At 44.9% G+C, this 26616-nt stretch overlaps 1 protein-coding gene across 2 annotated transcripts in view; it reads right to left on the bottom strand.

The window, feature by feature from the left end:
* slc35f1 (solute carrier family 35 member F1) overlaps nt 1–26616 on the bottom strand; it is a 435718-nt gene that overhangs the window by 258219 nt on the left and 150883 nt on the right. For both annotated transcript variants that reach the window (XM_078542204.1, XM_078542205.1), the window contains one exon: nt 22467–22642. In XM_078542204.1, the coding sequence (XP_078398330.1) occupies nt 22467–22642 (176 nt within the window). The remainder of the gene's footprint in view (nt 1–22466; nt 22643–26616) is intronic.

Genomic DNA, 26616 nt, shown 5'->3' on the forward strand with positions numbered 1-26616 from the left:
TTTCCCACTCTTGTGGGCTCCACTGGGCTTCATAAAATCACCACTACCCCTACCAATTCCCCCCAACCCTCAGATCAACACTAAGTACAAACAAATGTTTCAATACTACTTCCTATAAATACTGCACCAGCTTTTAATCATCTCTACTCAGGGATATAGTATCACAACCTTCTATTTTTGGAAATAAGAACCTGCCCACTTTTTAAGCAGCATGTAACTAAAAGTATAGTGAGTAGATTCACTTTTTATTTTTAATATCCTTCAAAATTACAAAATGCCAAATGACATAAGGTCAATCTGACACAGCCAGCCATCTTCTTATGAAGGTCAAAAGGTTCTGTAACTGTTACTGTAATGACAGAGCTATTTTTAATTAGATTATAGGTATTATATCATGGGACTAGAGACAAGAGATGATGATAGTAGTGGATGAAGACTCAACACATCACTCCTTTGTTTTTTAAAGGTGTTTACCCATTGAAAATAAATGGGCTAATGCTTGTTAAAACAGTTGATACAGGACAACAAACTAATATCACCAACAGTAACTTCTGCACTAAATACATGTAGTGGTATAGCAACAAACAAGAGTCAAGAAATAAATTTAGAATCTTGTCAATAATAGATGGTCATAATAATTATGAAGCAATAAAAGGGTCAAAGAATAACTCCATGTAAATAAAATGTTGACTTCCAAATGCTGAAAATGCCCCTAATAAAATTACCCTCTTCCCCCAAACAATAAATATTGTACATCTATTACAGTATATCCTCACTAAAACTGCCACCCCCATCATGATACTGCGGATGCTGGAAATCTGAACTAAACACAGAAAATACTGAAAAAACTCAGCAGGTCTGGCAGCATCTTTGAAGAGAGAAACAGAGTTGATGTTTTGAGCCTGTGACCCTTCTTCACAGCTCTTCTTCTGAAGAAGAGCCATATGAACTTGAAACATTAACTCTGTTTCTCTCTCCACAGATGCTAACAGGCCTGCTGAGTTTTTCCAGCATTTTCTGTGTTTATTTTCTTGTTGACATTATCCAACAGGAAAAATGTGAGGCGGGATTTTCTGGCCCCATCATGGCAGGACCTGCCGCAGGAGATTCAGTAGCCCATCCAAAAATCCATTGACTTTCGGCGGGACCGGACGATCCCGGCGGTGGGCGGGGCCAGAAAATCCCACCCATGGTCTTTATAACACGTGCTATCAGAAGTGAATGTTCAGCCTATATGCTGTACTGAAACATGAGTGGTATTAGAAACAAGGTGCAGAAACTCCAATCTCACCCTGCCATTGCAATAAACACTCCAGCCCCACGCCACCATAGATAAAGCAAACTTACACCAGAGTTACTAAGCCAAGGAAATTCAGATTCCAATCTCAGTACTGAATTCTCAGCCTGCTATTGTCTTTTTAACCTTACACCAACATGCTTTCCAACCTCATTTCGCCATAACCACGGATGTTCTAACTGCACCCTGCTTTATCATAAACATTCCAATTTCACTCGCCATACCACATCTCTAACCACGCACCACCTTTCACTCAGATACTCTAAGCTCACATGCCAAATAAAGGAAAGGAATCCGTCACATGTATGATTATAATGCCACAAACAATGGCCTAGATTTTTGCATCAACGGAAAGCCTCTCCCTCGTTGTGAAAATGCTGGAAGAGGATGAAAATTGGAAGTCCAGCCTTTGAACAGGACACCTATCATTTTTGCAGGGGCAGGAACAGGCCTGGGTCGGAATTTGCACATGTGCATTTTACGGAGGCAACTGCCCATATAAATCAGCTGCTGCCTCCACTCATGTCTACTTTTGGTAAACCAGGTGTGTGAAACATGACATGTGGAGGTTAGACCTGGTAGGAGCAGATCTGAACTTTGTGGATTCCTTTGGAGAGGTGGGGTACCTTTTTTGGAGAGTTTGGGCACCCATTTGGATATGGTCCCAGGAGGCCTTTGGGGAGGTCAGCTGCCCTTTGGCGGAGGTAAGGTGCCCCTTGGGATTGTTAGGAACATAGGAACAGGAGTAGGCCATTCAGCCTGTTGAGCCTGCTCCACCATTCAATTAGACCATGGCTGATCATCTACCTCAATGCCACTTTCCCGTACTATACCCATATGCCTTGATGTCATTAGTCTCCAGAAATCTATCAATTTCCATCTTGAACATGCTCAATGATTAAGCTTCCACAGCCCTCTGTGGTTCAGAATTCCAAAGAACCATCACCCTCCAAGTGAAGAAATTCCACCTCATCTCAGTCTTAAATTGCATACCCCCGATTCTGAGATTATGTCCCCTGGTTCTAGACTCACCAGCCAGAGGAAACATCTTATCTACATCCACCCTGTCATGCCCTGTAACTCTAGAGAATACAGGCCCAGTTTCCTCAATCTGTCCTCATAAAACAATCCACAGTCCCAGGGATTAGTTTGGTGTACATCTATTGGACTCCCTATATGGCAAGTATATCCTTCCTTAGCTAAGGAAACCAAAACTATACACAATACTCCAGGTGCGGTCTCACCAAGGCTCTATACAATTGCAGCAAGACATCTTTACTTCTTTAGACAAATCCCCTTGCAATGAAGGCAAACATACCATTTGCATTCATTACTGATTGGTGCACCTGCGTACTAGCTTTTCGTGACTCATAAACAAGGACTCCCAGGTCCCTTTGGACACAAATACTTCCAGACTTATCACCATTTAAGAAATATTCTATCTTTCGTATTTTCTACCAAAGTGGATAACTTCGCATATATTCACATTATATTCGATCTGCCATGTTCTTGCCCATTCATTTAGCCTGTCCAAGTCCACTTGAAGTCTCCTTGCATCCTCCTCACAGCTTACATTCCCACCAAGTTGTGTGTCTTCAGCAAATTTGGAAATATTACAATTGGCCCCCACATCCAAATCATTTATATAGATTGTGAACAGCTGTGGACTTAGAACTGATCCTTACAATACCCCACTAGTAACAAACTGCCATCCTGAGAATGACCTGTTTATTCCTACTCTCTGCCTTCTGTCTGTTAACCAATTCTCAGTTCATACTCGTATATTACGCCCAATTCCATGCAGTCTAATTTTATTTACTAACCTCCAATGTGGGACCTTATCAAAAGCCTTCTGAAAATCCAAATACATCACATCCACTGATTCTCCTTTGCCTATGCTGCAATTAACATTCTCAAAAACCTCCGACAAGTTTGTCAAACATGATTTCCCTTTCATAAATCCATGATGATTCTGCCCAATTTTACCATTACTTTCTAAGTGTGCAGTTATCACATCCTTTACAATAGATTCTAACATTTTCCCTACTGTCCACGTCAAACTAACTCTATTGTTCTCCATTCCCCCTCTCCCTCCCTTCTTAAATAGTGGGGTTATATTTGCTGCTTTCCAGTCTGCAGGGACCTTTCCCGAATCTATAGAATTTTGAAAGATAATCACCAATGCATCCACTATCTCTATAGCCACCTCCTTTACTACTCTGGGATGTAGCTCATCAGGTCCAGGGGATTTATCAACCTTCAATCCAATTAATTTTTCAAGTATTACTTCTTTACTAATATTAATTTATTTCAGTACCTCAGTTTCACAAGTCCTTTGGTTGCTTAGTATTTCTGGGAGATTTTCTGTATCTTTTTTCATGAAGACAGACACAAAGTAATTGTTTAGTTCCTCCGCCATTTCCCTGATCTCCACTATAAATTCTCCACCTGTAACGGGCCCATATTTGTCCTAGCTAATCTTTTCCTTTTCACATACCTAAAGAAGCTTTGGCAGTCTGCCTTTATGTTTCTCGCTAGCTTGCATTCATATTCTCTTTTCGCTTTCTTTATCAGCTTCTTGGTCCGCCCTTGCTGGATTCTAACCCTCGGACTGACCACTTTTTCTGGCATCCTTATCAGTCACTTCCTGAGATCGAATGCAATCTTTAACTTCTTTTATTAAGCCATGGTTGATTCACCTTTCCTTTTGGGTGTTTGTGCCTTAGAGCAATGTATGTCTGTTGTAGACCGTGAAATACTTCTTTAAATACCAGCCATTGCCTGTCTACCGTCAAATCTTTTAATGTATTTTCCCAATCCACCATAGCCAACTTGCCTCTCATACCTTCATAGTTTCCATTGTTCAGATTTAACACTCTAGTTTCAGAATGAACTATTTCAAATTTAAACTTAATGTGAAATCCTATCATATTATAGTCACCAATTCTCAACGGCCCCTTTACATCAGGGTTATTAATTAGCCCTTTCTCATTACATAAACTAAATCTAAACTAGCCCAATCCCTGGTTGGTTCTTCAATGTACTGCTTCAAAAACCCATCTCGTACACACACCAGGAATTCATCCTCCACAGCAATCATGCAGATTAGATTTACCCAGTCTTTTTGTAAATTCAAGTCAATTCAAGTTTTGTAAATTATAATGTATTACCTGTGTTACATGCAACTCCAATTCCCTGCTTTATGTTGTACTTAACATTACCACTACTGTTTCATGGCCTATAAACAACACCCACCAATGTTTGTTGCTGTTTACTTATTCTTAGCCCCACCCAAACTGATTCTATGGGTGGAATCGTCCCAGAGTTGGGCTAAGTGCAGTAGCGGGCGGGTAAAACTCGCCAGCCGCAATGGTGGCTTTTCACACCGTATCATCCCAAACCCATCACATTAATTATGCATTCCCAGGAAGCATGCCATTTCCATGGCCAGCAGGCTCTCATTCGCCTGCCACGCCACTGCCTGGCTCCATCACGCCAGGCACCATATTTAAAGTCCAGCCGTGCGCACACCTCTCAGTGCTTCCAGCCCACGACTGCTGCAAAGAAGGCAGGATGGCCCCAGAAGGCAAAACAACTACAGCTCCCAGGTTCAATGACACGCCCCTCCAGCACCTTTTGGGTGCTGTAGAGGCTCACTGTAATGTCCTCTACCCCCACTCTAGCCGCAGGATGGGCAGCAACCTCACTAATCTGGCATGGGAGGGGGTGGCATCGGTGGTCAGCGCCAATGCCCTTCAAAGGAGGGCAGCCACCTAGTGCCGAGAAAGGATGAATGGTCTCATCCGTTCCAGCAGGGTAATTCACTTTCTTATCACTCTCAACTCCCACACTCACAAACCCATCACACATCCACAGGGATCTCATACCTCAAGGGACAACACCACTAGCTCTCACACACCCTCACATCCCCATCAGGCTCATATCCTCTGGAGCTCACGTCCTCATCCTGCCCATGGCTCTGCTCATCATACAAACATTCCACGCAGTGCCATGTGCCCTGCTCACACTCTCTCCATCTGTTTCCATGCAGGAGAAGCTGGCTCACATCAGCAGTGGAGTGGCCCACATTAGGCCCCTCACTCATTTTCAGGAGTGTGCCATCGCAATGGCTGGTGAGGACCTGGACCTGCCTTAGTGACAGTGATGTCGGCGGCGAACACCCTCGTGAGGATCCTGCACCACATCATCCCTCTCTCAATGCAAATGTGAGTGCTCTCTCTCCTATTTTTGACTCTGCTGCCATGCACTAATCATCTCTACTTTGGTTCACAGGGATCTCTGACAAGCGACCGGCACCCTCAGCCAGCCACTCCCTCAGCTCCATTCAGGTCCTCACCCCCAGCCAAGAGGGCACCTCCTCCATTGAAGAGCTGGAAATAAGCAGCCTGGGTGACCCGTCACAGAGCTTACCCACACCCTGCACCAGAGCAGAGACACACACCTCGGTACAGCCTAGATCTAGAGCAGGCTCAGGTTCACAATCTGAGCAGGAGGCAGATTTGTGTGAGCTCCCCAGCACTCAGACTGCTGGCCATCAGGCATCTGTGAGGTCCGAGTCAGATGACGAGCCTCCAGATTTGGCCTTCCAACTCATCCTGCGGAGTCAGCAGAAGACGTGGGAACATCACACAGAGCTGTTGGAAACCCTCAGCAGAGTGGCACACGAGTAGGGGTGCATCCACCTGCTCTCTGATGAAGTGGTGCCCATGTGTGTGTGTGAGGAGGTCTCCATGGAGAGGATGGCGGACGTCTTGTAGACCCTGGTCCAGCAGAACACAGAGATGCGTGCAGACCTACACTCCATTGCAGGAGCCATGGGTGAGTTCCTGCAGTGGCAACGCAAGAGGGAAATGGGGCACTTCGATGTTCCTCCAGGTTCCCCTTCCTCTCATGGAGTCAGGCTGGGGCCTCCGGGCACCCAAATGGAGGAGGAGCGGCAGCTGGGTACTCCTGGGTCATCCGCTCAGTAATCTCAGAGGCTGTCCTCTCCCTCTGAATCCCCTTTGCCTGTAAGCCCCTCAAACTCATCCTCTGTCACCGCAGAGGGAGCAGCTGGAGTGATTCTGGAGGGAGAAGTGTGTGCGTGTGGGGCTGGGCCTTTCAGAGCCTCATACAAGCACTCTCCCACACACCCGGACCTTCCCGCATCACACTCAGCTCAATGTCCTGAGCATTTTCAATGCTGCCTGCTGGGGTTCGCTTTCAGTCGACCATCTGAGCTGAGCTGCATCTCCCCCCACCCAGTGATCACACTCCCATACAGCACCTGATCTCGCCCACCCGACTCTCGCTTCGCTTTCAATTTAGACAGCATGGTCTGGTTTTGGTTTTTTGAGGTGCTCATCCATCTTTTATCCTACCCCCCATCACCCATTTCCTTTCCCCCAACACTGTTGACCCCACCCCGGCATCACCTTCCACCTCCCCTTCCTGACCTACCAGCCACAACCCTTTTCCTGCAGGGATGCCCAGGTGAATGTGCACATTCCCTTTCCTCCTGAAAATATCACCTCTGTCCACATTAACCTCCCCAACCTCCTCCTTCTCACCCCCAGGATCCGTGTCTGCCTCTGAGTTCCCACCAACCACCCTCGCCATCCATTCTACCGCTACCGTCGAACCCTCACTCTCCCACCCTCCCACCTCACTCTGCCCTTGGTCATTTTCACCATTCCCTCACACCACGCCCGCCCTCAGTTCACTCCCCAGGAGGCAGTCATGGAGCTATCAGACCACTCCCTCGCACGTTCACCTAGACATAACCCCCTTCGGACCCCTTCCCCCTTCCGGGCCGCTTCCCCCCATAGAACCCGATCCCCTTCCCTGCCAGAACATCTTACCCCCAGAAGACCTTCTCCCCGGAAGCCCTTTCCGCCCCTTAGTCCTTGTATCCCCCCAGACTCACCCCCACCCCGCTTAGTCCCTCCACTTTCCTGACTCCTTCAGACACCCTTACTTCTCCTGCCACCCTTCATCCTTCCCTCCTCCCAACTCCTTCCTCCAGCCTTACTCCTTCCCCCTTCCTAACTCCCTCAGACAGTCTCACTTCTTCCTCCAGCTTTACTCCTTTCCCCTACCCAACTCCTTCCTCCACCCTTACTTCTTCCACCCCCCGACTCCCTCCCATTCCCCACTCCTTCCTCCCCCTGGATTCCCTCCCCTCTCTGCACTCCTTCCTCCCCTGGATAGCTTCCCCTCTTCGCACTCCTTCCCCATTTCGAACTTCTTCCCTTGTACCTTCCACCTCATGTACACCTACCTCCCCAGTTGCCATCTTCTCTCCCGTTACCCCTTCCTCCGCTGAACTCCCTCCCCCCTCCCAACCTCACCCCTGACACCTTCATCCCCCACTTCCCAACCTCACCCCTGATACCTTCAATACACCCCTCCCAACCTCACCCCCCCCAATACCTTCATTACCCCCTCCAAACCTCAGCCCCCCCGACACCTTCATTTCTCCCCCCAATCTCACCCTCCCAACACCGTTTAATCTCCCAGTCAATCCTAGACCTTCTTCACCCATCCCCTCGACTATCATCCGTTGTATCAATGGTGACTTTCCAACTTCTGTGTGCTGCTTCACAGTGGAACCATGTCCTTGAGAATCCACCCAGCATGCCATGGACTTTCATCCAACATCCAATTGCTGTCAGGCTCCAGAATCTTCTGCTCCTCGGATGTCGTCGATGTGAGCAAGGCCCTGGCAGTAAGTCCCAACTTCTGCATGTCACACTTGTCAAGATGTGTTCTGCACCAGCCTGCCGATGTGGGTGGAGGATGATGAGTCCACTAGCTGTCCTTATAATGATATACTGATGTATTACAATGAGGTTCTCGATGGTTGGGAATGTGGCCTGCCATCAGTGGGCGGAGCGGACAATTGCAAACTGAAACTGATTTTTGGCATTCTCGTTATATTGTCCGCTCATGCCACTGAACACACCTGACGCCAGCGGGCACAGAAGATCCCGGCCTACATCTTCATGCTTCAATCTATGATCCTTTCTTACCAATGTACTGATCTGGTCCCATATTCAGTGCTAGCCCACTCACCAAACTCATATCTGCTCACTCTGTCTTCCAGCTGTACATGAATGTGCATAAAAAATGCTTAAACTCATTAACTTTCACGCTCGTTGGAACTGTCAGATGTGTCAAAAGAAATGTCAAAGGCAACTGTCAAGATGTCAAAGCATTTAAATCTTTCAAAATAAATGTCTGGAGAGTTTGAAAAATAATTGCTTGCTATTTCACTCTGTTTGTTGACAAAAGCCTGGAACTTGCCATTACAGAATGAGTGCTGCATGACTGATTTCACAACCTACCATTATCCCAGCAGACTGCCTTCCATTTCACAGTTTGAGTGGCAGCTCCAAGTGGTTATAGACTCTTTGAAGTGGAGCTATGAATTCCAATGATTGTTTTCATAGGGATTAAACACTGAATGAAATGTTTGTTATTCTAAAGGGTTAAGCACTTCAACGAAATGTTTGTTTTTATAAAGGTGTAGTTGAAGGTATGTAGTGAATGGGTTTTTTATGAATTGGAGTTTTTAAAAAAAATAAAGTATGCAATAAAAGCTTAGAAGTTTATTTAATCTCAGCATGGCTCCTGAGGTCTGCCCATGCTGAATACTGGGTGATTTGACATGGTAGGTGTAAGGGAAAAGAGATCTCTGGGGGGCCTGGGTTGGCATGAGATGGTGCTAAGTTGACATAGGGACTTTAAAGGCCTATGGGGGTGAGTTGACATTTTTTAAACTCATTTACAGGATGTGGGCATCGCTGGCAAGGCCAGCATTTATTACCAATCCCTAATTGCCCTTGAGAAGGTGGTGGTGAGCTGCCTTCTTGAACCACTGCAGTCCCTGTGTTGGCTTGGAGGTTATGAGGGGCCATGGGGGATGGGTTGAGGACATGAGGAGGCATGGGTTGACACAGATGGGGCATGGGGAGAGTGTGCACGTGAGGGAGCGTGAGGTAAGAGGACTGCATATTCGTTTTTGTTTTATTGCCGTTTTTAAAATCTTGGACATACTGCCTGAGCACAGAGGCAGGCCTTCTGCCCAGCGCATCTATGCAACCCACAGCCTCCGTGGTCATTCCAGCGTCGGCCAACCCGACTCCCAGAGAATGCCGGAGCGAAAATCTGACCTTCTGGGGCACTTTCTCCCGGGTTGGATTTGTGGAGCTGGGAAATTACCTGACTCCGAAATTCAGGCCAATAGAAGCTAATTAAACAGACAAAATGTATTTTTAAATTCATGTATAGGATATTGGCATCGCTGGCTAGGCCAGCACTTATTGCCCATTCCTAATTGCCTTTGAGAAGGTGGTAGCGAGCTGCCTTCCTGAACTGCTGCAGTCCCTGTGGTGTAGGTATACTCACAGTGCTGTCTGGGAGAGAGTTCCAGGATTTTGGCCCAGCGACTATGAAGGAATGGCCATATATTTCCAAGGCAAGATGGTGAGTGGCTTGGAGGGGAACTTTCAGGCAGTGGTGTTCCCATCTATCTGCTGGCCCTGTCCTTCTAGATGGTAGCAGTCATGTGTGTGGAAGGTGCTGTCTAAGGAGCCTTGGTGAGTTCCTGCAGTGCATTTTGAGGACAGTGCATACTGCTGCCACTGTGTATTGGTGATGGAGGGAGTGAATGTTTGTGGAAGGGGTGTCAATCAAGTGGGCTGCTTTGTCCTGGATGGTATCAAACTTCTTGAGTGTTGTGGGAGCTGTGCACACATCCAGGCAAAAGGAGAGTATTCCATCACACACCTGACTTGTGCCTTGTAGAGAGTGGACAGGCTTTGGGGAGTCAGGAGATGAGTTACTTGCTGCAGGATTCCTAGCCCGAACCTGCTCTTGTAGCCACAGTGTTTATATGGCTAGTCCGGTTCAGTTTCTGGTCAATGGTAACCGCCAGGATGTTGATAGTGGGGGATTCAGCGATGGCAATGTCATTGAATGTCAAGGGGCAATGGTTAGATTTTCTCTTGCTGGAGATGGTCATTGCCTGGCACTTGTGTGGCACAAATGTTACTTGTCACTTGTCAGCCCAAGCGTGGATATTATCCAGGTCTTGTTGCATTTGCACGTGGACTGCTTCACTATCTGTGGAGTCACGAATGAACGTTGTGCAATCATCAGTGAACATCCCCAATTCTGACCGTATGGTGGAAGGAAGGTCATTGGTGAAGCAGCTGAAGATGGTTGGGCCTAAGACACTACCCTGAGGAACTCCTGCAGTGATGTCCTGGAACTGAGATGATTGGCCTCCAACAACCAAAACCATCTTCCTTTGTGCTAGGTATGAATCTAACGAGCTGAGAGTTTTACCCCTGATTCCCATCGGCTCCAGTTTTGCTAGGGTTCCTTGATGCTATACTTGCTCAAATGCGGCCTTGATGTCAAGGGCAGTCACTCTCACCTCACTTCGGGAGTTCAGCACTTTTGTCCATGTTTGAACCAAGGCTGTGATGAGGTCAGAAGCTGAGTGACCCTGTTGGAACCCAAAATGGGTGTCAGTGAGTAGGTTATTGTTAAGCAGGTGCCATTTGATAGCACTGTTGATGACCCCTTCCATCACTTTATTGATGATCGAGAGTAGACTGATGGGGCAGTAATTGGCTGGGTTGGATTTGTCCTGATTTGTGTGTACAGGACATACCTGAGCAATTTTCCACATAACCAGATAGATGCCAGTATTGTAGCTGTACTGGAACAGCTTGGCTAGGGGGTTGGATTGGCAAGTTCCGGAACACAAGTCTTCAGTACTATTGCCGGAATATTGTCAGGACCCATAGCTTTTGCACCATCCAGTACTTTCAGCTGTTTCTTGATATCACGAGGAGTGAATCAAATTGGCTGAAGACTGGCATCTGTGATGCTGGGGACCTCCAGAGGAGGCTGTGATGGATCATCCACTTGGCACTTGTGCCTGAAGATTGTTGCAAATGCTTCAGCCCTACCTTTTGCACTGATGGGCAGGGCTCCGCTATCATTGAGGATGAGGATACTTGTGGAGCTTCTTCCTCCAGTCAGTTGTTCAATAGTCCACCACCATTCACGAGTGGATGTGGCAGGACTGCGGAGCTTAGATATGATCTGCTGGTTGTGGAATTGCTTAGCTCCTGTCTATCACTTGCTGGGAGATTTAAAACAGCACGAGTGTAGAGGCAGTCAGGACAGTGACAGCAGCGCAAATGAAGAAGCAGTCGGGAGATTGAATACAGCGCGAGTGGAGAGGCAGTCAGGAGATTGAAAACAGCATGAGAGGCGAGGCAGTCAGGAGTCTGAAAACAGCGTGAGTTGAGGTAGTTGGGAGATTGAAAACAGCACGAAAGGCAAGACAGCGCGAGCCCTAAAACACATACCTGTGTAATTAAGAAATGGATAATTTTTAATTGTATTTGTGGGTTGTACTAGCATTTAATATGCACAGTAAATTGTAGTACACCTAGGAATTATTCTAAATTAATTAAGAAAATGTTTAAAATAAATTAGTAAATAAATACTGTAGTAAACGCTTTATATAAAGTTTAAGGTATGTCAGTGTAGGTTGGCCATGTGGAATGTGCATCCTGCAGGATGTGGGAAGTTGTGCAGGCATAAAGTGCCCTTGATGACTAAAACCTGCAGGAAGTATCAACAACTGCAGAAGCTTGAGCTCTGAGTTACGGGAGCTCGAGCGGTGGCTGGAATCACTGTGGTGCACCCACAAGGCTGAGGATTACATGGATAGCACATTTAGAGAGGTGGTCACACCACAGCTAAGAAGTACACAGGCAGAGAAAGAATGGGTGACCGCCAGAGTATCTAAGAGAAACAGGTAGGTGGTGCAGGAATCCACTAAGGCTATTTTGCTCTCTAAACTTTAGATACTGGTGAGCGAGATGGTTCCTGAGAGAACTGTAGCAAGAGCCAGGTACCACAGGTGGCTCAGCTGCACAGGAGGGAAGGAGGAAGAGTGCAAGTGCTATAGTATTCAGGAATTCCATAGTTAGGGGAGCAGAAAGACGTTTCTGCTGCTGTAAACATGACTCCAGGGTGGTATGTTGCCTCCCTGCTTCCAGGGTCAAGGATGTCACAGAGAGGCTGCAGGACATTCTTTTGGCGGAGGGTGAGCAGCCAGAGGTCATGTTCTACATTGGGACCAATGACATCAGTAAGAAAAGGGATAAGGTCCTGAAAACAGATGTTAGGGTGTTAGGAAGGAAATTAAAAAGCAGGACTTCATGAGCAATAATCTCAGGATTACTCCCAGTGCCATGTGCTAGTGAGCATAAGAATAGGAAGATTGAGCAGTTCAACATGCAGCTGGAGAAATGGAGTAGGAGGGAGGGCTTAGTTTTCTGAGGCACTGGGACTGGTTCTGGGGCAGATTGGACCTGTACAAGAAGGATGGGTTACATCTTAACAAGCCTGGGACTAATGTCCTCGCGGGGAGGTTTGCTAGTGCTATTGAGTTGGCCGGGGGTGGGGGGGGGTGAAGAGGTTAAACTAGGTTGGCAGGGGAATGGGAAACTGAGGGGAAATTCAGAGTGGAGAGGAGAAAACTGGCAGTGGGAAGTAGAGAAGTATCAACTGATAACGAGGAAAAATCTGAGAGTTGTATCAAGTTAGAATACTTGGGAGTTGGATAGAATTAGAGTGGGCAATAGTAAATCATTAGATGGCGTCAGAATAAGGGGAAAAGTAGAGAAGCCAAAATCTGAGCTAAGGTGCATGTATGTGAATGCACAGAGTGTGGTTAATAGGATTGGTGAACTGCAGGCAGAGGTTGACAAATGGAATTATATCATTGCTATAACAGAAATCTGGCTCAAAGAAGGACAGGATTGGGTATTAAATATTCCTGGGCACAAGGTGTTTAGGCGAGACGAGAAAGGAAGAAAAAGGTTGCTGGGGGGAGGGGGGGCCAAGTGGTATTATTGATTAAAGATGGCATTACAGCACTGGAGACAGAGGATGTTCCAGAGAGGTCAAGAATGGAATCTCTCTGGCTAGAGGTAAAGAATGAAAAATGTGCAATAACATTGATTGATGTAATATATAGACCACCAACTAGTGGAAGGGATGTGGAGAAATAAATTTGCAAATAAATTACAGAGAGATGCAAGAATTATACAGTAATCTCATAATGGGGGACTTCAATTATCCAAATATAGACCGGGATAGGAACAGTACAAAGGGACAAGAGAGGCGAGAATTCCTGGAATGTGTTCAAGATAATTTTCTGCAGCAGTATGTTTCCGATCCAATGGGAGGACATGCACTTTTGCACCTGGTGAATGAGTTGGCCCAAGTGGATCAAACATCAGCGGGAGAGCCTCTAACGGACAGTGATCATTGGATCATAAGGTTTAGGCTGGTCATGCAAAAGGACCCGGCACAATCCAGAGCAGGGTGTCATTAAAATATAATAATTTTCATAATATTATTATAATTTATTGTAAAACTAGATTAACAGTGGGGTTTGGATTAGTTTCTGTGTGTAGATGTTTGTATGTGGGTTTTAATTGAATTACAGACAGCTGGTCTGGGTGCTTTGACATATCAAAAGGGAAACTAGGTTTGAAATGCTAAATAAGTAAACATGGCTGAAGTTTTAGAATGTGAGGTGTGAAGAACATTTGCATTTTTAAATAAACCAGAGTTGTGAATTTCAAAGAGGTGGTAAAGTGTTACACCTAGCTAACAGAGGCTAAGCTAAACAGCATGTTTATTTTTCCCAGAGATTGCTAATAATATGAGTACTATGAAAGATTTATATTACGGAAAACGTAAAGTTGCAAAGAAAAATTGGAACAATGGGATTTACATTAAAAAAGGAGAAACATGTATAAAGGAGGTGAGGTTATGTGTAAGAAGAGGGCATTCTAAGACCCAACACGTATGAAAAGCCTCCAGCCTCTATTTACCAAGCTGTTGTCTCCAGGAACTGAAGCTAAAAGGATTCATTTTAAATTTCACTATCCAGGGTATTGCGTGCTTTTCCTGGGTCTATTGAAATCTATGTGGTTTTAATGTTGCCTTAACAGAGATGTAACTGGAAGTTAGATTAATTAGGGGAGTTCAGAGTTATCATAGCAGTAATTTGTAGGCCTATGCATGTGCTTAAAATCATTTATTTTATTAATAAATGTTTAAATTAGTTTTGTAAACACCCTCTAAGACTCGGTGGACTTATTACTACTGAATTCAAGGCACGCATCTCAAAATAAAAATACAAATTGCAAAACAGTTGTGACAGCTGTTCCAAGTTTCCCTCTGGGATTTGAGCAGCTCAGCATTTACTATCCGCTGTGCCATTACAAGGGATAATTAACTAGGGGAAAGCCAACTCCAATGGGATGAGAATGCAACTGAGCCAAATGAGTTGGAATCAAGTGCTGGCAGAAAGGACGGTGGCTGAACAACGGGCCACCTTCAAAAAAAGGTATTGCAGGCAATGTCATGGTGTACTCCTTTGAAGGGGAACAGTAGGACAAATAAATCCAGAGTGTCCCGGATGACAAGAGAGATAGAGGTGAAGATGAAAAGGAAGAAGTGCGTGTATGACAGATGTCAGGTAAAAATACAATGGAGAATCAGGCTGAATATAGAAGGACCAGAGGGGAAGCGAAGAAACTAATAAGAAAAGCAAGGAGAGAGCTTTAAAAGAGGCTAGCAGCTAACATAAAAGAGAATCCCAAGGTCTTCCATAAGCATGTAAATAATAAAAGGGTGGTGTAGGAAAGATTAGGGCCGATTAGGGACAAAAAAGGGGACTTGCATATGGGGGCGGCGGTATTGAAGGGGTACTTTGCACCAGTCTTTACAAAGGAAGAAGATGCTATCCAGGCTGAGGTGAGAGAGGAGGTAACTGGTACATTAGGAGAATTTACAATTGAGAAGGAGGAGGTGTTAGAAAGGCTATCTTTACTTAAAATAGATAAGGTACCAGGTCCAGATAAGATGCATCCAAGGATACTGTGGGAAGTGAGAGTGCAAATTGCAGAAGCACTAATGATAATTTCCAGTCTTCAATAGACACAGGGGAGGTGCCAGAGGACTGGAGAATTGTGAATGTTACAGCCTTGTTCAAAAAGGGGTACAAGGATAAAACTGACAACTACAGGCCAGTCAGTTTGACCTCAGTGGCTGGGAAACTTCTGGAAACTATAGTCTGGGATAAAATCAATAATCATTTAGACAAGTGCAGGATAATTAAGGAAAGCCAGCATGGATTCAGTAAGGGAAAATCATGTTTAACGAACTTGCTGGAGTCTTTTGAGAAAGTAATAGAGATGGTTCATAAGGGAAACACTGCTGATGTGATGTATATGGATTTTCAAAAGGCATTTTGATACAGTGCCACACAACAGACTTGTGGGCAAAATTCTAGGTCATGGAATAAAAGGGAAAGTAGGCACTTGGATAAGAAATTGGCTGAGTGACAGGAAAAAGAGAGTAGTGATATATGGTTGTTTTTCTGATTGGAGGAAGGTTTGCGTGGAGTTCTCCAGGAGTCAGTGTTGGGACCCTTGCTCTTCCTGATACATATTAATGACCTAGACTGTGGTGTTCAAGGCATGGTTTCAAAATTAAAACAAAAATAAAAATACCTGGAAAAACTCAGCAGGTCTGACAGCATCTGCGGAGAGGAACACAGTTAACGTTTCGAGTCCGTATGACTTGAAGGTGATAAGGAGATTGGAAATGTTGTCAGCTGTGATAAGGATAGTCTTGAACTTCAAAAGGACATAGACATGTTGGTGGATTGGGAAGACAAGTAGCAGATGAAGTTCAATGCAGAGAAGTATGTGGTGATCCATTTTGGCAGGAAGAATATGGTGAGACAGTATAAAATAAAGGGACAGGCTCTAAAGGAGGTACAAGAACAGAGGGACCTCGGTGTATATGTACATAGGTCATTGAAGATGGCAGGGCATGTTGAGAGAGCAGTTAATAAAGCATCTAGTATCATAATATAATTTATTAATAGGGGCATTGAGTGCAAGAGTAAAGAGGTCATGTTGAACTTGTATAAGACATGTATTAGGCCTCATCTGGAGTACTGCATCCAATTCTGGGCAACATAATTGAGGAAGGATGTGAAGGCATTGGAGGGAGTACAGAGCAGATTCACAAGAATAATTCCAGGGATAAAGAACTGTGGCTATGAGGGTAGATTGGAGAGGTTGGGACTCTTTTCCTTGGAGAAAAGAACGCTGAGAAGAGACTTGATAGAGATATTCAAGATCCTGAGGTGTATGGACAGGGTAAATAGTGAGAAACTGTTCCCACTCAAGAGAACATCAAAAAGTAGAGGGCACTGATTCAAAATAATTGACAAAAGGAGTAAATGTGATGTGAGGAAAAAATTGTTCACCCAGGGGGTGGTTGGAGTATGGAAAGGGTGATGGAGGCAGGTTCAATTGAAGTATTCAAAAGGGAATTGGATTGCTACCTGAAAAGAGAGAATATGCAAGGTTACGGGGTAAGGCAAGGGAGTGGGACTAGGTGGAATGTTCTTTCAGAGAGCCAGTGCAGATATGATGGGCCGAATGGCCTACTTCTGCACTGTAAAGATTCTGTGGTTCTGTGATTCTGATGCTGTTTGGCATAGCTTCACCAGGTTGACACCTCATTTTTAGTTATGCCTGGTGCTGCTCCAGCCATGCCCCCCTGCACTCTTCATTGAACCAGGGTTGATACCCTGGCTTGATGGTAATGGAAGAGCAGGGAATATACCATGAGGTTGCAGGTTGTGGTTGAGTACAAATCTTCTGCTACTGATGGCCCACAGTGCCTCATTGATGCCCAGTCTTGAGTTGCTATCCCATTTAGCACGGTGGTAGTGCCACACAACACGAAGGAGGGTATCCTCAATGTGAAAATAGGACTTCGTCTCCACAAGGACTGTGTGATGGTCACTCCTACCGATACTGTCATGGATAGATGCATCTGGGGCAGGCAGGTTGGTGAGGATGAGGTCAAGTATGTTTTTCCCTCTTGTTGGTTCCCTCACCACCTGCTGCAGACCCAGACTAGCAGCTATGTCCTTTAGGATTCGGCCAGCTCATTTTGTGGTGGTGCTACTGAGCCATTCTTTGTGATAGACATTGAAATCCCCCATCCAGTGTACATTCTGCGCCCTTGCCACCGTCAGTGCTTCCTCCAAGTGGTGTTCAACGTGGAGGAGTATTGATTCATCAGCTGATGGTGGGCGTGGGGTGGGGGGATACATGGTATTAAGTAGGAGGTTTCCTTGCCCATGGTTGACCTGACACCATGAGACCTCATGGGGTCTGGAGTCGATGTTGAAGACTTCCAGGGCAACTTCCTCCTGAATGTATACTACTGTGCCGCCACTTCTGCTGGGTCTGTCCTGCCGATGGGACAGGACGTATCCAGGGATGGTGATGGTGGCGTCTGGGACATTATCTGTAAGGTATGATTCCATGATGATGACTATGGGTGTTGCTTGAGTAGACTGTGAGACACAGCTCTCCCAATTTTGGCACAAGCCCCCAAGCGTTAGTAAGGAGGGCTTTGTATGGTTGACAGGGCTGGGTTTGTCCTTGTCACTTCCGGTGCCTGCAATCCCTGGAATCATGTCCTTTTTACTGACTTTTTAGTGGCTGGATACAACTGAGTGCCTTGTTAGGCTATTTCAGAGGGCATTTAAATGTCAACCACATTGCTGCAGATCTGGAGTCACATGTAGGCCAGACCAGGTAAGGACGACAGATTTCCTTCCCTAAAGGACATTAGTGAACCAAATGTTTTTTTTTTACAACAATCGACAATGGTTTCATGGTCATCGCTAGACTTTTAGTTCCAGGGCCAGGGTTTTCTGGTCCCTCTCACCCGGCAGGATATTACAGTCCCACCGCGCTGAATGGAGATTTAAATGGCTCGCCATATCCGCCAGGAGGAGATCATAAGACCATAAGGAGCAGAAATTAGGCCATTCGGCCCATCGAGTCTGCTCCGCCATTCAATCATGGCTGTTAAGTTTCTCAACCCCATTCTCCCACCTTCTCCCCGTAACCTTGATCCCCTTACCAATCAAGAACCTATCTATCTTGGTCTTAAATACACTCAATGACCTGGCCTCCACAGCCCTCTGTGGCAGTGAATTCCATAGATTCACCACTCTCTGGCTAAAGAAGTTTCTCCTCATCTCTGTTCTAAAAGGTCTTCCCTTTATTCTGAGGCTGTGCCCTCGGGTCCTAGTCTCTCCTACTAATGGAAACATCTTCTCCACGTCCACTCTATCCAGGCCTTTCAGTATTCTGTAAGTTTCAATTAGATCCCCCCTCATCCTTCTAAACTCCATCGAGTATAGACCCAGAGTCCTCAAACGTTCCTCATATGTTAAGCCTTTCATTCCTGGGATCGTTCTCGTGAACCTCCTCTGAACCCTCTTCAATGCCAGAACATCCTTCCTGAGATACGGGGCCCAAAATTGCTCACAATATTCTAAATGTGGTCTGACCAGAGCCTTATAAAGCCTCAGCAGCACATCCTTGCTTTTATATTCTAGTCCTCTTGAAATAAATGCCAACATTGCATTTGCCTTCCTAACTACCGACTCAACCTGCAAGTTAACCTTAAGAGAATCCTGGACTAGGACTCCCAAGTCCCTTTGCACTCCAGATTTCTGAATTCTCTCCCCATTTAGAAAATAGTCTATGCCTCTATTCTTCCTACCAAAGTGCATGACCTCACACTTCCCCACGTTGTATTCCATCTGCCACTTCTTTGCCCATTCTCCTAACCTGTCCAAATCCTTCTGCAGCCTCCCCGCCTCCTCAATACTACCTGTCCCCCACCTATCTTTGCATCATCTGCAAAATGCCCTCAGTTCCTTCATCTAGATCATTAATGTATAAAGTGAAAAGTTGTGGTCCCAACACTGACCCCTGCGGAACTCCACTAGTCACCAGCCGCCATCCTGAGAAGGACCCCCTTATCCCCACTCTCTGCCTCCTGCCAGACAGCCAATCTTCTATCCATGCTAGTACTTTGCCTCTAACACCATGGGCTCTTATCTTACTGAGCAGCCTCCTGTGCGGCACCTTGTCAAAGGCCTTCTGGAAGCCTAAGTAGATAACATCCATTGGCTCTCCTTTGTCTAACCTACTCGTTACCTCCTCAAAGACTTCTAACAGATTTGTCAGGCATGACCTCCCCTTGATGAAACCATGCTGACTTTGCCCTATTTTACCATGCACTTCCAAGTATTCTGAAATCTCATCCTTAATAATGGACTCTAAAATCTTACCAACGACCGAGGTCAGGCTAATAGGCCTGTAATTTCCCGTCTTTTGCCTCACTCCCTTCTTAAATAGGGGGGTTACATTAGCGATTTTCCAGTCCTCTGGGCCAGTTAAAATCCTGGCCCAAATTTTTTTTTTTTATGGATTCAAATTCCACCATCTGCCATGGTGGGATTCGAACCCAGGTCTCCGGTGCATTACTGGATTACTAGCCCACTAGGTCACTGCCTCCCCCTATTTTGTTTAAAAGTAAATTTTGCTGAAATTATAGTTAATGAATGCCAACAGAAATTACTGGGCAGTAATAATATGTTACTTGGAGTATTTCCTGTCAACACCTAAGGAGAAAGCAAATTTGTTTTTGATATTTTCTGTGAAGCTGAGAGAAAATACTCTTCAATAGATTGTTCCAAAGGGATAATTTACTGTCTTTGTGCTCCTGGCAGGGAAATCTCCTGCTGAGCGTGCACATTGGAAATTCTCACACATGCTGCACAATATTTTCAAACCACTTTGGAAAATGGTGTGCTGCACATACTGGAATTTTTGTTACGTGCTCTCTCTCAGAGAAGGTCCCTGTTGAAAGTGCAAAGTAAGAAGACTGGCCTTTATTTATTCATTCTTTTATTTTATCTTCGTACAGTCAAAAACCATTCATGGGATTGCAAATGAACAACAATTCAGACATTATTGAAAACATTTGTATTGTTCAAACTTCTTGTTCTGTTGTATTAGTCCGGGGGAGGCTGTGGCGTAGTGGTATTGTCACTCGCCTGGTAATCAGGGGAATTCTCTGGGGACCCGGGGACTCGGGTTTGAATCCCACCATGGCAGATGGTGGAATTTAGATCCATTAAAATAAATCTGGAATTAAAAGTCTAATAATGACTGTAAAACCATTTCAGATTGTCATAAAAAACCACCTGGTTCACTAATGCTCACTAGGAAAGGAAATCTGCTCTGTGACTCTAGACCCACAGAAATGTGGTTGACTCTTGAGTGCCCCCTGAATAAGGGCAATTGGGGATGGGTGATAAATGCTGGCTAAGCCAGTGATGCCCACGTCCCATGAATGAATAATAGAAAACAATAAAATAATTGCCCTGCCAGAAATTCACGAAGGCTCCCTTGACTGCACCTTCCAAACCCACGACCACTAAAGGGGAGGGGGGAAGCTGTGATTGGAGGGTCAGTGAGCACATGCAGGGGGCAAGGAAAGGGAAAGCTACAGTTAGCGAGCACGCAGAGGAGAACAGGAGGCTGTGACTGGAGGAGGATCAGTGAGTACCTGGGATGGGTGCAGAGCAGGGAAAGGGTAAGCTGACATTGGTGGATCAGTGAGCATGAAGGGGGAGTGTAGGCTGTGATTGGTGGATCGGCGAGTGCAGAGGCAATAGGGAGATTGTGATTGGAGGTTTAATGTGCATGTGTGAGGGGTGGGTGGGGCCAGGAAAGAGCTGCTTCAGAAAATTCCAGAGTTTCAGATTCATCTGTGGAAACCTCGGGCACATGTGGAAAGTTGCTCATATCATTCTAAAACACTATGTAGTTTCAGTTCAGTTTTGTCACATCCCCTGCCCCCAAATATTTCCATCCTGAAAGACCACCTAGTTTGCCTAGTGGTTGTGCCTGGGAGTCCCAAGGGACTAGGCCCCATGAGATCATGTTAAACACAGGCAATGAAACCTCCTACTGACTATCACCTATCTCCCTTCCTCAGCTAGTGAATCAGTACTCCTCCATGTTGAACACCACTTGAAAGAAGCAGCAAGGGCACGAAATGTCCACTGGGTGGGGGACTGCAATGTCCATCACAAAAGTATTTTGCTAGCACTGCTGACTAAGCTGGCCAAGTCCTGAAGCGCATATCTGCCAGACTGGGTCTGCGGCAGGTGGTGAGAAAAGCAATAAGGGAGAAAAACCTACTTGGCAGCCCCCTCACCAATCTACCCATTGCAGATGTATCCGTTCATGCAAGTATTGGCATGTGTGACCTCCACACATTCCTTTTGGAAAAGAAGTCCTGTCTTCACATTGAGGATACCATCCATAGTGTTGTGTGGCACTACTACTGTGCCTTTTGGGATTGACCTGTGTAAAAAGAATTTAACTAGCTGGACTGAAATGGAAACTCATGCAGCCTTTTAAAAGTACTGGGCTTCTTCAGGGTTGGCGGGGGGTGGTGGGGGGTGGTTGGTGGCAACCAGGTATGAAAAGAACAGTGCTTATTTCTTTCACCTTCCTCTCAAACAATTTTATTGAACGTCCTTTCAATAATTTTTTCATACTTTTCAAGAGCTCTCTCCCTCTCTCTGCTCCTCTTACTACGTCTGGTCCAACTCTTACTGTCCCTGCCTGAGTCACTATATCTTGCCCATTACACTAGTAGGGGAAAAAAAATTAAAGCTTACAAGCATACCTTTGACCTCCATTTTACAATTAAAGGGTCAGTGATGACCAAAATGATACAGGAGTAGCAGTTACTTTATAAAGTGTAATCTGACAAAGGGGTGGGGATTTACAACATTGCTGCTGATATTCAGTATGGCAAGCAGGTTCTGAGTATCTGTAGCATTTTCATACACTGATATCCATTAAATTATGTCCCCACCTCCCCTCCATCCACTATGTATGCCATAAATAGCATTGATCAGAGCTTTGACAATAAACACAGAACAATGAGAATGATTATTCAATTAGCACTGGCTAATGAAATCTCATAATTACTGCTGGTTGATAAACTGGTTGAAGAGTGACAGGCATTAACTTTTTAGCTTAATCTAGAAATATGAAGCAAGCTGCAATGGACATGTTGGATGACTAATTTGTCTTTTCGTCCTTTACAATTAAAAGAGAAAGGTCATGTGAAGTTAGGTGTTGCCTACCTTGCCGTACTGCCAGCGTGGTTGTGTAAACCAGGAACAGGAGGATGTAGTTGAGAAAGCTCTGAAACACTGGAGTGTTGGCATGGAAGTCCTCCGCCAAGTACTTGCTAGTCAGGCCTATACCACAGATCAACAATGACAGCACCTGGCCCAGTGCCAGCGACAGCAGCAGCTCTCTAAAGGAACAAGTGATCTGCATATTAGGGCAAAGTCAATGACCAAAGATAAATTCTTTTGCTGACTGACTGGCAACAATGAAAGAACCCTGAGGGAGCCATTTCTACAATTAAGATGGGAATAAAACTGAAAAGATTTACAACCTACTGTAACATCTAACTGCTCAATAACTGATTTTATTTTTGCCACGTTCAAAATCTTCAGCCAGCGTGTCTGAAAGATAGAGCAGACAGCTATCAGAATGGCTGCTTTCACAGTCCAAGCCCCATGGGTAGAATTGCAGTGTAATTTGAAAGGAGCTGTGTTTTCTGGCAAATGATTTGCCACACCATCTTTCTGAATGTAACCAATGAAAGGAAAGTTCTTGACCTGCAATGACAATTTCACTCATGTTAGATACTCCATCTTCTAAGAGAGGGGTCCCATAAATTAAACTATCAAGAAAGCCAAAGTTTATACAGTAATCTACTAAAAATTGTATGCTTTAATCATTTCAGTGTACTGTATATGACATGGGCTTCAGCTTTAGAAGGAAATAAACAATTTTAAAATCTTAAGACCATTCCTTACACTTCTACACCACAGGGTCTATTATGGCTCATATTTTATAGATTTGCATTGTGTTCTAAAAAACTTATAATACCAAAGTATTTTGCAATATCTTTTTCCCCAAAGAAAACCACTCATTATTGGATCCATTACAAAATTGAACAGCAAAGCTTTTTCTATTAAGGTGTCAAAGAAATGATCATCAATTTACTCCTCAGTCATTGCACTTCAATATTAACCTCAGGATACAAGGAAACACTAGTTAGTTGATTCTGAGTTTAAGAAAATGATATAGCTTCTTAGGAAGTAAATGCTAAACCTCCAAGAATAGCTTGAAAATTAACAGTTAGGCACAGTATATTCATTTTTAAATTAATTACTGAGACATTTTGCAAGATTGCAAAGAACATTGATGTTATTTGGTCCTGTAATTTTCGGTTTTTATATATTTTCCTGTATTTGGTTTATAAGGTGGCATCTCATCAGCTACAAGCAAATTCATGTTTTTATCAGGTCACAAGTGAGACTATTTGACTTTTGATTTAATCAGCAAAAACCTTGGGAAGAAACAATACAGACTACTTGTGGCAAAACAAATTTGAAGTAAACAACAAATGCTTAAAACTGTTTTCAAGAATGAAAGTAATCCTTCAAATGAGCCTGCCTATTCCAATGGTTCAAATGGGATTAATCAAAGAAGAGTAGAGGGTCTCCTGGTGTCCTGGTCAACATTCCTCTCTCAACAAACACCACCAAATGCAAATTAACTAATCATTCCTCTCATTGCTGTTTGTAGGTCCTTGCTGTATAAAATGGCAGCTGCAATTCCCTCCATAACAAATCACTACAGTTCAAACTAATTCACAGTATATGAAGCACTTATGTTTCTGCGAGATGTGATTATGCACTACATAAATGCAAGTCTGTCTTCCAATTCAAAAAGAATTGACATGGGTCAGTAACCGTATCCTCATATTCTCCAGTTCCCCAATGAAATTCTGTTCAGCCTTCGATACGTGATGCAGGTGAAAAAAGGTGCACGATATGTTGCTGCCTACTGGAGAGAAAATGAAGTGTTCTCTGTGCCATATAGTGAAAGTGGCTACATGTGTCTCATGAGAACGTACAAACAGACAGACTCTCTCTCTCTCTCTCTCTCTCTCACACACACACACACACACACACACAGAGAGTTTAAAAACTCAGCCTTTCAGCAGAATATAGGCACACTTCCAATCACTTGCTAACAGTGAGTTACTTGAAAGTGCATTTTTGCTGATGTTCTGAGCGAGAGTGAAATTCTGTTATTCAATGTATTTTTGGTTTACTGTTGTTGCACATAGGTATATTGTCTTGTTTTGGTGTTTGGAGGTTCCGTTTAGCATTTCACTTTTTGAACATTTTTTCTTCACTTCTTTTGATGCTGCTCTCTTTTGTCTTTTTACCACCTACCTATTGAGGGATGGCAACAGATTCCATGGTTTGGGTTTGGGTACAGGCACACATTGAAAATTGCATTCTCAGATGGCGTCGCTGGATCCCGAGCCACCGGAACGAGACATGATTTTCAAACGGAGGTCCGTGCTGGAGAGCCAGCAACCCACACTCCTCCAATAATGAGCTTGTTGTGGAACTCATTAACAGTTTTTTTGGCAGCAATTTGAGATTTTCAATCTGGAGGCACAGAGAAAACAGAGGGTCTGGGGCACATTAGGGTACAGCTCTTGTGAATATGGCACATATGGTCAACATATGTGAAAGATGGAGATTTATACCCAGCTGCTCAAGCAGTAGCACAGAGTTGCCATCGCTCATGCTGAGCAGATTTCATTTGTAAAGTGAGTGGTAGACACTAGAGAGGGATGTGAGGCTGCTGACATCAGAAGTTGGCAGTCAAAGTCCTGGTGAATCAACAAGTGGCAGGTGAGGGAATGGAAATGGGAGCAGCCTACAGTGACATTCGACACACTCGCGAGGAGGAGCCTCAGCAGATGCATTCTCCTGGTCAGGAGAAGGCCACAGGAATACAGAAAGGGGCTGCAAGGAGAAGAAGACATTGCCCAAGACATTGAGTGTACTGGCCAAGAGTCAGCTACCTGCAAATGACAGTGCTGTAGGAGACTGCACCTATCCAGGCAGACGGTCTCAGAGATTTGCGCTCTGTTCCACAAAGACCTGATGTCTCAAAGCCCTCATGGCAGTCCCCTATTTGCCACCGTTAAGGTCACCATCACACACTTTATGCATCCGGGGCATTCCAGGCATCAGCTGCGGACCTGGGTGGCACCTCGCAGCCGGCAGCTCATCACGCCATCAGAGAAGTCACGGATAGCCTTTTCCAGAGGGCAGGTACTAGATCCATCTTGAGAAAAAAGCACCAGCACAGCATAAAGAGCATTGGGCTTTGCTGCCATTGATGGATTCCCTCACGTCCAGGGGTTTCTCAATTTTATCCACGTAGCTATCAAGGCACTGACCGACCATCCAGCCAGATTCCTGAACAGAAAAGGCTTCCACTCACTGAATGACCAGCTGGTGTGTGACCATAGTATAAGATTTTGATAGCACTATTACTTTTTAGGATTCTGTTATCAGTTTGAAGTAACATTAATGGATTTTTGTCTTAATCACCTTTTAAATAGTTCAGTTTGAATTTCTGCCTGCTGAATAAGGCAACTAAACAGTTAAAAGCAGACCGAAAACAGGGAAGCAATTGTGTCTGAGAATTGCTGATCTTCTCAATAACCTTGTGACCTTAAATGCGCTGAAATGTTTAGGAAATTAAAGCTAAAAGAGATAAGTAAATATGTGTAACATCTTGCTTAATAAATTCTATTTGATTAATACTGGTGGTTCGTGCCTTGTTAGGTCAGGCACAACTAAGGATCCCAATGTAATAAATTAAGAATTTTGAACCCAGGTATTTGAATTAAAAAGGTTTTATACCTTAAAATCCCTCAAATTCTTACAATTCTTCCAGGACTGTGCTCAGTTCCTAGGCAGCCATCATGATGCCTTCATCCTTGGAGAGTTGGGTGGCTCTGGATGTTCATCCAGCACCCTGACACAGAGAGAGAGAGGCACCAAAACCATCCACTACCACGAACCTGCATTGAACAGACCATTGACATCTTGAGGCTGCATTTCTATTGCTTCCACCGGTCAGGTGGTGTTCTCCAATATGAGCCAGCCAGGGTGTCTCGTATTACGGTCTGCTGCTGTGCGCTCCACAACATGAGTATGCAAAGAGTTCTGAAGTTGGATGAAGAGAAGGGCCTGGAACACCACTCTTCCTCAGACGAGGACAGGGAGATGGAAGAAGAAGAGGGTGATGGTGGCATTCCAGAGAGCCCAGTGCCCAGGCTTCGAAGGGAGGTCACTGAGGCTGTCAGGCTCACGGTAATCAGCAGGCTTGGCATGGCCA

Source organism: Cetorhinus maximus, chromosome 5 (genome assembly GCF_964194155.1).
Source record: "Cetorhinus maximus chromosome 5, sCetMax3.hap1.1, whole genome shotgun sequence".
NCBI classification, from domain to species: Eukaryota; Metazoa; Chordata; class Chondrichthyes; order Lamniformes; family Cetorhinidae; genus Cetorhinus; species Cetorhinus maximus.